The sequence below is a fragment of the Tarenaya hassleriana genome, unplaced genomic scaffold (assembly GCF_000463585.1).
Source record: "Tarenaya hassleriana unplaced genomic scaffold, ASM46358v1 Cleome16, whole genome shotgun sequence".
Taxonomy (NCBI): domain Eukaryota; kingdom Viridiplantae; phylum Streptophyta; class Magnoliopsida; order Brassicales; family Cleomaceae; genus Tarenaya; species Tarenaya hassleriana.
Genome location: NW_010965019.1, coordinates 2,411,417 through 2,425,071, shown reverse-complemented (window position 1 = coordinate 2,425,071; position 13,655 = coordinate 2,411,417). Strand labels below are relative to the sequence as shown.

The 13,655-nt window shown below is 33.6% G+C and overlaps 1 protein-coding gene across 2 annotated transcripts; it reads right to left on the bottom strand.

The window, feature by feature from the left end:
- Positions 1-3,156: 3,156 nt before the first annotated feature.
- On the bottom strand, positions 3,157-5,963 carry LOC104809581 (ribose-phosphate pyrophosphokinase 3, chloroplastic). Of its 2 annotated transcripts, XM_010535611.1 has the most exons (7): positions 5,534-5,963; positions 4,875-5,190; positions 4,676-4,771; positions 4,480-4,548; positions 3,982-4,110; positions 3,594-3,693; positions 3,157-3,492 (listed from the first exon to the last, which is right to left on the bottom strand). In XM_010535611.1, the coding sequence occupies exons 1-7, from the start codon at positions 5,938-5,940 to the stop codon at positions 3,359-3,361; spliced, it is 1,251 nt and encodes a 416-aa protein (XP_010533913.1). In that variant the 5' UTR covers positions 5,941-5,963; the 3' UTR covers positions 3,157-3,358. The 2 variants fall into 2 exon arrangements, with proteins under 2 accessions (XP_010533913.1, XP_010533914.1); XM_010535612.1 differs by lacking the exon at positions 4,480-4,548.
- Between the last annotated feature and the right edge of the window lie 7,692 nt (positions 5,964-13,655).

Genomic DNA, 13,655 nt, shown 5'->3' with positions numbered 1-13,655 from the left:
GTGACGAGGAAGTACGGTTCTTTGGCAACCGCGCCAACGTTCCATTGGCCATGGAACGGACTTCGGGTTTGCGTGTGTCACCCGTTGACTGGCAAATAAACCTGAGACCCGGGTAGTTGCGTGTGTCCCCCGGCGAGGTGGTACGGATATACTCTGAAAGATTTGAGCTCGAGTCTGATGAGTATTTTTCCGAGGCGGATGGTCGGCGAGGGGGAGTTAGCATAGAGCTGCTTCGCCCGGCAGTCGGCGGCATCGGGGATCGATGTCTGGAGTGGGTATGGGATGACCGGTACCGAGAGCCGTGATATCGGTGACCGATGAGGAGTATGAAGATCACTTGAGGTCCTCGCAAACGATTTTTGCTTGGACTGTGGCGCCTCGTGTTCGACACAGGCATGAACGAGTTGTTGTATTTACCTACGTGTGATATACACGTAGAGACGATTGACGAACATTGTTTGAGAATGCTGATTGATTCAATGATGATTGATTTTATTGAAATATCCCGTCGCATGTATATGTATATTATTGACTATATTGCTTGGCCGTTTTCAATAAAAATAGAAATCTCGGGTTACACCCGAATTCCTCCCTAAGCACGTAGCTTAGGACGTTGTTATGCAACGTTTCAGGTCGTGAGCAGCAACAGTGACTGAGGCAGACACGGGACCCGGTGACAGCTAGACTTCCTGATCATGTATAATTATCTTTAACGCATTCTGTTTTCAAAAATAAAGAGTGGTGATCTTCGAACTTTTTGTGTTATAGTTTTCACACCACTTGTATTATGTACTGGTACCGTTCCAAGCGTGTGCGAACGTATTGATGTATTTTATAATGTCTTCCGCTGTATTATATTTAAAATGGATCGTTTTAACTTTCCCGCGAGTTTATATTTCGAAATTTTCCGATTGTGATTTTATTGTCCACGTGGCACAACCTGTAAGCGGGATACGGGGTTACGGGTGTCACAATTACTATACATATTGATATATATATATATATATATAAATACTTATTCGTAAATCATATTGGAAAATAATATAATCTACCCTAACCTAATGTGTTACAAAAAGTGTACTAAAACTTTGGGATTTTTTTTGGGAGAACATGCATTGTAAAATAAATAAGATGTTGAATTTAGAGAATTGCGATTATTTTTTACTTGTAAAAATTGTTATATGGACTATTTATTAACATGTTTATAGTGTGAAAATGATAAATTCGCTGGTATGTGTTTTTATTATTCGTAAATCATATTAGAAAATAATATAATCTACCTTAACCTAATGTGTTATAAAAAGTGTACTAGAATTTTGGGGTTTCTTTTGGGAGAACATGTATTGTAAAACAAAATAAAGTGCTAAATTCAAAGAGTTGTGAATATTTTTTACTAATGAAAATTGTTACATGGACTGTTTATTCAAGTACGACGAGTGTGTAACTAGTATAACCACTTAACTTCATGACCACTTTGATTAGTGTAATCGTACAACCATTTGACTGGTATGTGCACTTGACGGGTCTGACGGTGCGACGAGTTTGATGGTGCGATGATTTATGAAAAAAAAAGTTGATCTAAATTAAGTTTTGAAGGTTCAATTTGGTGTATAAAGTTTTGACCCAATTAAATACATATGATTAAAATTATACTCGTAAAGTAAACATGATTAAGTATAATTTATTAAAAAGAGTATCACTGAGAGACTGATAAATGTTCTTTAAATCATATACAAATAGAACCTACAAAAATAAATTAAACACTCATTGTTAGTTTTGTTTGACTAGTGTGACTAGTTTGACTAATTTTATCACACTAGTCAAACTCGTCAAACTGGTTATGCCCTTCAAATGCGATCAGTGTAACTAGTATGACCACGTGACTTTTTAACCAGTTTGACTAATGTGATCATGTGACCATTTCACTAATATGACCCTTTTGACCACTTTTATCAGATTAGTCAAACTAATCACACAATTCAAGTCGACCAATATTATTAGTATGACCACTTAACTTCTTGACCAGTTTGATTAGTCTAATTGTGTGTCCATTTCACTAGAATAACCAGTTGAAGGGTGTGACCACTTCACTGATATGAGCATTTGACGAATGTGACCCGTTTAACCAGATTTATCAGACTAGTCAAACTGGTCACACCATTCAAATGTGACTAGTATGACTAGTATGACCATTTAACTTCTTCCATATGACTCGTCTTCTGTGAAAAATATTGTTTCTCATTTTCTAACTGAAATCCTAATTATTTATCTATACAACTCGAATAATATGATCAATTTGATATGTTTTATCTTCTTTTATTGTTTACCTAGATGCATACACATAAGATTCTAAAAAAATATCCACATTTCTTGGTGAATTCAAATGAATACGCAAAAGAAATCGGAAACAATGAAGACGAAGCTATTTTGAAGTGAAGACGGTTTTACAAGAAGAAATCGTACAAGAAATCACCAAATAAATCGTACCATTAGAGAGAAATTGTAGAAAAAAATTTACCGAAGAAGAAATTACAGAAGAAAATGAAGAAGAAGCTGGAGAGTTTTAAAAAAAAGTTTTATTTCTCCTTCCTTTTTTTATCTACTCAGATTTTGACATGTGTCCTTTTTTTTTTTTAATGATAACAATGTTTTCTTTCTTTTTTTTCTTTCTTCATAGATTCTTCGTTCTGATCTTGACACGTGGCCTATTCATTAATGGTGTTAATGTCTTTTCAGCGTTTTTCAATTTTTTTTAAAACCTTCAAATCTCAAGGGTACTACTTAAAGTGACTGGTGTCATTTAAAGGCATTTCTGTAATATCCCCTATTAAACATAAGATTTCGAAATATTATCGTATACATCCCTGAGTAGATAACTGAATTTAGAAGAGATTTGCTGGCGTGCAATGCATTCAATTTCGCGAAGGGTTTCTTGCTTTTGCTTTTAGCTATATGTATTGAAGGGTCTGATACAGTTTGGTGCGTTTATTAAACAGATTTTTGGTGTAAATCTCTCAAATATGAGAAATACATACATTAGATATATATATATATATATATATATATATATATGTGTGTGTGTGTGTGTGTGTGTTCTTGGTTCAATTTTTGAATTTCGGTTTGCTTATTATATGTGATAAATACTTAACAATCCGATACAAAAAAAAAGTTACAATTACGCTACAAGGATAAGAGTGTGGAGATCTTATTTTAAAGTGTACAACCCGAACACAGAACAGTGATAATATTTATGCCAAGAACAGTGAGGCTTTCGAACTGTACAAGAAGGATTCAAATGGCACGTGAAATCAAAATTCGAAAAAGGAAATAGAAATGGGAAAAACAATAACAATGAAGGTTAGACCTGCAAGGCGGAAGCGATGGATCCAGCGAGGGTGAGAACTTCGAAAGGAGGTTTGTTCATCACTTCCTTCACGGTTAACGCGCACGAATCCGTTATCCAGAAATACGTAAGCCCTTCGGCCGGATCCCCTGCACCAGACGAAAAGATCCAAATCTCAAAACATACGCTCGGAGTTGGATGGATGGATGGACGGATGCTTATGGTAAAACTATATTTATTATGATGACACCTCCATTCGCATGCTTGAAACGTTTCCATGAACTCTTTGGGAATATCCCGTGCGTTACGTACGCGCTTATTCTCGCGGCTCCATGTGCAGCTAATACTTTCTGATTGAATTAAAAAAAAACACAAGTATGGGGAAGAATACGTAAGGGCTTAGGTTACTCGATGAATGGATCGATTTTTCGGTTTCGTTATGCATAAATCGAACCGGTCTAAACCGATTGATACCAAACCATAACCGAATCGAACATGATATAGAAACCAAATGGTTCTGATTTTTTTAAACCAAAAAAACAAAACCGAAAGGAATATAAAAATAACCGAAAAAACCCGAACGGACAATTAAAATACCCACACCTAGATATAACGATGGTTAGAGTTGGAATGAGGACCTGGCATTCGAGTAGCGTTCCGCCCGACTGAACCAAATCGTCGACAATCACGACATGACGTCCTTCGGCGTCTCCCTCTTTAACGCGGACTATTCGCTTATCTCCTATCCTAACTTTATTGCAAACAATCTGCATACAAAAAGTTATGAACTGAATGTTAGGTCAGGCAGTAAACAGAATTTTCTGCCCTTGAGATAGGAATATGGGTCAGCTAAAAAGATGAGGACGAAGAATCTGTATCGGCAAACAAAAACCTGAAACAAAAAAACCCAGATTGCATAAAAGCTTGATCTAATCCACCTTGTGGTCCTTAACAACTCACTGGATGTGGTGCAAGTGCAACCTCTGAGTGTGATGTGAATGTATTTGTTTAACAATTCTAACGGCAAACCAAAGAGACGTCATACCGTGTTTACCAGTTACTTTCATATGGTACAAGTATGATTCCCGGGTGACCTATTCTGGAGTGAAACTGACCAAGCATAGAAAATATAATACCGTGGGGAAATGTTGGAGTTGTTTATGAAAACGTTTCCATGCACCGTCATCCGGGAATGCTATAGATATCTGAACAAATACAAAAAAGGATCTTCACAGATGAAATTTTGAACAAATATGTATTCTAAAGAGTCCCAGAAAAACTTTTCTTTCAAACATTCTGATCTCTGATGGAAACGGACAAAAGACGACTCACATTATCAGAATCGGGTAGTTGCTGGAGTCTGTTTTTAAGCAATGGTATACCGCTTTCGAAGCACGGCAGTATATTATCGCCAAAGTAGAACCTTTCCTAAAATCAAAACCAAGAACAAAACGAAAGCTCGAGGAAATCATAAAAAATGCAGCAATAAAAACACAGAACTAAAAACAAAGACAGGCACTGGATGATAAACCTGCAAAGCATGTATATCAAAGGTCACTAAGCTAGTAGGACCTCCTCTTGAAATAGGTATGTTTGAAAGGATCCTTGCAAGAGTGAATGCGGTGGCGACATCTCCTTCATCTTCCATTCTCTCCGAAGTTCCGGTTGGGAAGAACGGAAGAACGAGTGTGAACGAAGAAAGGAAGAGCTTAGGCAATGCATAGATAACCGAGAGCTGTTCAAAGATCACGGCGGGTGAACTAAACGAAGCCAGGAAGGCGACGTGTTGTCCACGAATGCCTTGTGCATTGTGTATGAACAAATTGGGAAATCCATCTTCAAATTTCCTACAAACAATATCCATTGTTCTTACTCCCTGATCAAGAAATTAAGCATAACCAATTATTCATATACATCCAAGTTATCCTCCTGAGCTCATAACCTAAATTTAGAATTTCATATATGATTTAGTACTACTAGAGATAGGCCATGGAACCAAACACAAATAAAATAAACTTTGAAATTTCCAAATGCTTCCTACAGAACTGAAAAAAGTAAACAAAAAACAGATTTCTGAATCAAACCTAAGATTCTGCGATCATTCAATACTGATTTCAGTGAATCATATGAACATCAAAGTCAAAAGTTCATGATTCACCAAATAGAAAGAGAGACAACGAGGAACTTTACTTCCAATTGATGCGTCGTAGCTCAATGAAATCGGACTGGGCAGCGATTCTCTCGGCGAGATCCTTAGTCTCGTCGCAGTAGAAGAGGCAAACTCGTTTCACGCACTTCGTGGCGGATTCCGACGAGGACGCAGCCGCCATGGACAGAGAGGCGGAATTAGAGGATGCAGAATTCGGATGAATCACGCTGATCGGATCGCCATTGGAGAGGAAATCGAGAGCTCGATTCGCCGATTGGCTCTCGAAGCTTCTGACACTGCACCTCACCGAGCGGACAACATCGGTCGTAGATTTGGGATTGAGGAAATGCAGAGAAGAAGAAGACGAAAACAAAGAGGAAGATAAGCAGCGGGGTGGTAGAGAGAGAGATTTCCCGGCGGTTGGAGTGGCCGGAGAAGAAGCCGCCATTTCCGAGGATCAAGAGCTCGATTTTCACGATGGATATCGTCATACTATAAATCCGACCTTTCCGCCTTATGATGGAAATGACATCTGACATGACGTCACATAAATTTACCAAAATACCCCTATCCGCCAAACATGACACGTTTTATCTTCGAGCCTCCGTTAGGTTTGATTTCGGTCCGGTTTAGCTAAAGTTAGGTCAACGCAAACCAAATTTCTAACCAAACACAAATCCGAAACGAAGTAAACAATTCTGCTGGGTTATGTTCTAAGTTTCAGTCATTATGGATGAGTAGTATCGTTCGGTTTACAGAAAAGTGAACCGGATTGATTGCACCAAGTAACTGAGATTGAACGGTTTAAACCGGTTTGGTTGAGATGTACAAATATGGACCTAACAAGTGGCAAGGCATTTATCACGCGCGCGAAATAAAAACGCATGATGAAACATAGATGTGTTTAGGTAAAGAAGACAAATTCAAGACTAACAATATTCCTGCGAATATATTTCAATATTGTATTCGTAGTCAACAAAATGCTACAAGAATAGGTCTAAATCGTGTTTCTATATGTATATGTGTATATATATATCGACAGTGTTTCTCTATTGTTGGAAGTAAATTTAGCCATAGATCCATACCCTTTGATCGATTAAACTTTGGTTAAAATAATTTTTTTTTTACGTCGTCAAAGAGCACGAAAAAAATCCACTTGTGATGATCGAGTTTTGTAACTCTAATTGTAGAAGTTGGTTCGGGATCTTACATATCCTAGAGATCCCAATTCGAATCACAAGGCGGAATCAGATGATACCTTTAGTTGTTTTAAAGGTTATCTCCAGATATTGGGGTTAGTTGTGTAGAAATCTATGATATTTTTGTTTAGAGAGCGGACGAAACAAAAGAACTGATTGATCTTGTACTTAAAGGAGGCTAGAACAATCTAGGGTAGAAGATGAGTTTCTAAAAAAGAACATACTCTTTCTTGTGTATTTTCTTTGTGATTTTTACAGAATATATGCACAAAAAGTAAACGGCTATGCACAAATATACATGGAAAGGAAATATGTCAAACTTAACAAATGGAAAGATTACAATTGCGTTGATCTTCAGTCTTGGGAATTTCCTGATTTGGAAGATGTTGACGTTGAGGATTTATTTACATGTATTACGTTGATTTGTTGCTGATAATGAGTGTCCTCCAAATCACCATCATATGTTGTATCACCATCGTCCGAGTGTGTCGTATCACCTAAGTTACCAAGTGTATATTGTTCTCCGATATTCTCCCTCAAGATTGGTGTGTCGATTTCGACGAGACCAATCTTGGAGAGACAATGGCGAAGGACATGGGAGCTAGTTGCCTTGGTTAAGACGTCGACTAATTGGTCTTGGCTTCTCGTGTACATTGGTGCGATGACTCCTAACTGTATCTTCTCGCGAATAAAGTGGCAACCGACTTCAATATATGCTTTGTGTGTTCGTGAAAGATAGAGTTGGCGACAATATGCAACGCGACTTGATTGTCGCAGTGTAAGGGAGTGGGCTGCGTATTCTCGATGCCAATGTCACGAAGAAGTTGTTGGAGCCACACGACTTCACTTGTTGTGTTTGCCATGGCGCGATATTCGGCATCTACGCTTGAGCGAGCTACTACGATTTGCTTCTTGCTACACCATGTGACAAGGTTTCCTCCGACGAATGTGCAGAACCCCATCGTTGATTTTCGATCTAATCTATCTCCGGCCAATCCGCATCACAGTATGTCATGATACGAGTGTGCCGATTATTTTTCATTTGCATTCCCTTGTTCGGGGTCCCTTTAATTTAAGATATTTCAAGATATGATCCACCATATGTCAGTGATCCATTTCTGGGACGTGCATCCATTGGCTGACCTGGTGAACAACAAAACTTATATCAGGGCGAGTGATAGTAAGATAGATTAACTTACCTACTATACGGCGATATTGTTCCGGGTCATGAAATGGTTCAACCTCCTTTCGATCTTTGAAATGCTCCTCTATTGGTATGTGGACCGGTTTAGCTCCAAGCTTACATGTATCTCGTAACAAATCAAGAATATATTTCCTTTGGGACAAAAACAAACCGTTAGTAGTGTGAGTTACTTCAATGCCAAGAAAATATTTAAGTGAACCTAAATCAGTAATCTCAAATACTTGTTGTAAATATTGTTTTGTTGCTTTTATTCCATCAACATCACTACCTGAAAGGACGATATCATCAACATAGACCAAAAGAACGATAATACCTGAGTCACTTAGCATAGTGAAAAGTGAGTGATCTGAGTCGCTTCTTGTAAATCCCCGAGCGATCAGAGCTTGATAAAATTTATGATACCATGCGCGAGGTGATTGTTTAAACCCTAAATCAACTTATAGAGACGGCAAACTTCACTAGATTTCGTCTTGTTGTATCCCGGAGGTGGCTTCATGAAGATTTCCTCATCGAGATCGCCTTGTAGAAAGACGATCTTGACGTCCATCTGCCATAATTGCCATTAAAGATTTATAACCAAAGAAATGAGAATACGTACCGTAGCGAGTTTGGCAACTGGGGCGAAGGTTTCAGTGTAGTCTTTCCCGTATGTTTGAGTATAACCCTTGGCGACGAGGCGAGCTTTGTATCGATCGATCATGCCGTTGTTGAGGTGTTTAATTTTATATACTCATTTACAGCCTACGACTTGCTTTCCCGGTGGTAATGTCGTGATATCCCATGTTTTGTTCTTTTCGAGGGCTGAAATCTCATCCATCATAGCACGTTGCCAAACTTCTTTGGACTTGATGTGTTAGAACAATTCGAATGGTTGTGTTTGTCCTTATAGTTAGAACAATTCAAATAAATGGATATGTTATAACACAACCATTTACTTCGCTCGTGCGTCACCTTTTTTAATGACGCAACCATTACGTCACTATTTAGTGACGTATTAGTGACAAAAATATTTTGCCACTTTTGCGTCACCATTTTAATGATGCAAACTTTGTCTCATTTTTATTCGTCACTAATATGTCACCACTTTAATGATGCAAATTTTGTCTCATTTTTTCAATGTTTTCTAGTAGTGAGTCATATATCTAAAAAATTAAAATTTAAGGACTATTTTACTCAATTGGTTTAGAATAAAGATTGTATGATTTTGGAGATAATGACCAGGCAACGTATCTTGATTCGAGGAGGATTTGTTATAAACTTATGCATTTTTCTTGGAATATTGTTGATTTTTTGGAAGGTAAAGAAGTAAAATACAGTTTCGAAGGTATTACACAAGTAGAGTATCATGCTCTTGCCAACACAATTTGTGAAAATTATATAGCTAAATCATCTTTTGATAGATTTGAAGGTTCCTTTTCAACTCAACTTAATCTCTATTATGATAACAAATCTACATTATCTTGTATAAAATTCTATTTTTCATGACAAGGCAAAGCATATAGAACATAAAAAGACAAAGCATATAGAACTTGATTTTCATTTGGTGGGAGAGAAACTGTAAAACGGCCTAATTAAACCTTTTCACGTTAAGACTTAGAATCAATTAGCAGATTTGTTCACAAAAGCTTTACAATTTTCGTTGTTTCAATATTTGTTTCAGATGCCACATTTGTTAAGTTTATTTATTCGGCAGGCATATTAAATATATAGTTTTTACACCTTCTTTATACACGCGTGTATTTTGTTGGATTTGAGTTTATTTGATAGGATCAAAACGGGCCTTTTTCGTGAAAAACCCGGTCCATGGAAGTTTCTAGAAACTTTGATGGAAAAGCTGCATATTAATGAGAAAATATTCTTCATTGATTGCAAAATCAAATCGTAATAAAATCTGCAGAAAATTCATTGATTATGGTAAATATCAATCAGAATAATATCAAATTGGAATATGATTGATTCTACACATTAATGTGAGATATTTCATCCACTAGTATAAATAGAGGTCTTGGTTAGATCATTTTATACACCACACACCACAAGAAAACAAAACATTGGGCATTCACATCTCTTCTCATATCTCTCTCTGAGTTCGCTTGGTATTCTGGAAAACTTCTCCAGAATACGCAGTCGTTATATCCTGAAAGTTCACCGTACTCTAATAACCTCGATGTTTTAGAGGTGGCATGGAAATCGAACTTAAGAAAACTGTATTTCACAGGACTTGACAATAATCTTTTATTGTAGGTACTTATCGGAATCGTTCGAATTACCGAAGTTTTGTCGTCGTTAACAACTGTTCCCCAACATATTTAAGCAATGTCGTCTCTTAACGTGTTCAATAGGTGCGACTGTACAGAGCCCCAAAATTTGGGAGACCCAACTTAATTTTAAAAATATTAATAATATATATTATTAAATGTAATTATTAATGGAAAAATAACAACTTTTTTTCCGTTAACTATTTTAATTAAATAAATTATTAACAATTACGAATCGTCACTTCAGTAAAGCATTTATTAAAACTAATCATTACAAATTTTAAAATAAAAATATTAAATAATTTATTAACGTTAACAACTTGTTCAATAAAAATGCAAGATTATAATCATTTATCATTACATTTTGAGATATCCATTTAGCTTTCAATTACTCTTCATTTATTTTGTTCTTAAAAACTCAAAGATCATTTTTTATTTGTTGTCAAGAGAATAACATGTAACATTAAGGTACTTTTAAATTTTCTATTTTTATTTCAATTGTTATTTATGTGATGATTTTGTTTATATTATTAAATGCTAATAATATTGTTATTTATTTTCAGGTTTGATTGTGGAAAGAACAAATTGGGATACCAAACAGAATTTATAATTTCCAAGTTTTTTCTTAGATTTGTCTTATTTATTTTATTAAGTATTTAAATTTAAACATGTCTTCCAAAATTAGAAAACATGATTTTGGATTTGAAAAACGTAAAAAACAAAAAAAAGAATTGAAGAATTAATTCAATCTCAAAAAGGAGCTTTAGATCAATTTGTTATAAAAGAACCACAAACTCTTAGTAAAAAATGAAGATAAGATTACAAATAATATAATAGATATGAATGAAAATGATGATATTGGGATTATTGATAATAGTGCTAATTTACAAAACGAAGAAAAATTTTCTTATGAAACTAATATACATGATATTTTAAAAAAATTAGAATAATCTTGATTCTAAAATGATTGATATTTTAGTAGAAAGTGGTCCTAAACGAGATATGAATATTGAAAAAGGTAAAAAAGATAAATTTTCTAGGCGATTTTTATCAACATATTATACTAGAATTTTATCAAATGGTGAAAAATGTGATAGAAATTAGATTGTTTATTCGAAAGAACTCGATAAAATATTTTGTTTTTGTTGTAAGATATTTTAAAAAAATATTGGAAATGGCCAATTAGCAAATGAAGGTTTTGGAGATTGGATACATCTTAGTTTTAGACTTAAAGAACATGAAATGAGTGCGGAACATATAAAAAACATAGTCACTTGGTATGATTTGCGTTTAAGAAATTTTTTTAAAATCAAATTATTGATAAAATAGCTTATATACAACTTATGAAAGAAAAAGATCATTGAAAAAATATCATGTTTAAAATTATTTCAATTTTAAAATTTCTTTCAAAACATAATTTACCATTTCGTGGAACAAATAGAAGATTATTTGAAAATAAATTTTTGAGTTTGATTGAAATATTGGCAGATTTTGATCCAATTATTCAGGAACATTTGAGACATATTACAAATGATAAAATTCATCATCATTATCTTGGTCATAATATTTAAAAATGAACCAGTTCTTTTACTTGCTTCTACAATTAAAAATGAGATCATTAGAAATGTAAAGCAAGCAAAATATTTTTTTGTTATACTTGACTGTACTCTAGATAGTAACCACCAAGAACAAATATCTTTGATAATCAATATGTGAATATTGTAGAAATTTGCAGAATGATATGTTTTATTGATAATCAAAATAATATATAAATAGATGAGAGTCTTACATTGAATAAATAAAGTAGATATAATAATAAATATTTCTAAATATATATATTCCGGATTTGATAAGATCTTCATTATTCGATATATCTCGTAATATTCTTCAAAATCCGGTATATCTCAACAAATATCTCTTATGATCCTGTTAAGATTGAACAATCGTTTATGTGAATGGTACAACTGGACAAGAGATTTTTGATGTGTTAAAAATGAACTAAAATCACTTGATCTTGATATAGATAATATAAGAGGACAAGTTTATGACAATAGATCAAATATGAAAGAAAAAATCAAGGTGTACAAAAAAACTTTTAGATGTTAATTCTAGGGCCTTTTATACTCCTTGTGGTTCTCATACTCTATTAGCATTATGTGATATGACTAACACATGTGATAAATCTAAGGATTTTTTTTGGAGTTGTACAAATGATATATACAATTTTTTCTAATTCTACTAAATGGTGGCAAATTTTGAAAGATAATGTAAAAGTATTGTCTCTAAAACTATTATTATCTACTCGTTGGAAAAGTCGTGTTGAAAATATTAAAGTGATTAGATTTCAAATTTTACAGAAACAAAAAACTCTATAAGAAATATCTGAAATTGATAATGATTCTAAAATAAGAAGTGAAGTTAAATCATTAGCGACAAATGAGCTTGGTGATTTTGAATTTTTTATAACAATAGTTATTTTGTTTGAAATACTATATGCAGATAATTTGGTTAGTAATCATTTACAAGCATATTCGCATATTGATGTTGTTATTCAAAAGTTAAAGGGTTTGTTTTTTTCCTTTGAAAAATATAAAGAAATTGGTTTTTCTAATGCTTTAGAAATTGCTAAATCGATCGCTACAGAGATAGATTGATCATGTATTTAAAAAAAGATGTAAAATTCGAAGAAATTTTTTTTTTGATGAGAATTTAGATGATGCATCTTCTAGTAATTCATTTTCTCTTCAAGAACTATTTAGAATATTACTTTTTATATATTATTGATCAGATACTTAGTTCATTTAATATGAGGTTTGAACAATATTAAGAATACGAAAATGTTTTTGATTTTTTATTTACTTCAGAAAAATTGCATTTTTTGAATGATACTAATTTAAAATGTTGTGATACATTTGAAAATGTTCTTAGAAAAAATGAACAATCTAATGTTGATGGAAATAAATTATATATGAAATTAAAATTATTGAGAAGAGTTTTACCTAAAGAAATGATGAAACCTATTGATATTTTGAATTTTTTGAAACGTATGGATTGTTTTCCTAATACAATGATTGCTTATAGAATTTTATTAATTATTCATGTTACTGTTGCATCTGCAGATAGAAGTTTTTCAAAGTTGAAATTATTGAAATCTTATTTGCATTGAACAATGTCTCAAGAAAAGCTCAATGGACTATGATTATACTCGCAATAGAGAACAATTTTTTAGAAAAAATTGATTATGAAAATTTAGTTGATAAATTTACTACAAATAAAGCTAGAAGAACGGTCTTGTTTAAATGAATGTTTAATACTTTATATTAACTTAGTTCATTTGTATATTTTGTTATATTAAATGTGTTTGTATCATTTTTAAATGTTTTTGAAAATAATGTAATATTTATTTTTTTAATTATATTTTATTATTATTATTTAATATATTAATTAATAATTTTTTATTAATCTAAAATTTATAATATGTATAAGATCTCCAAATTTTGTG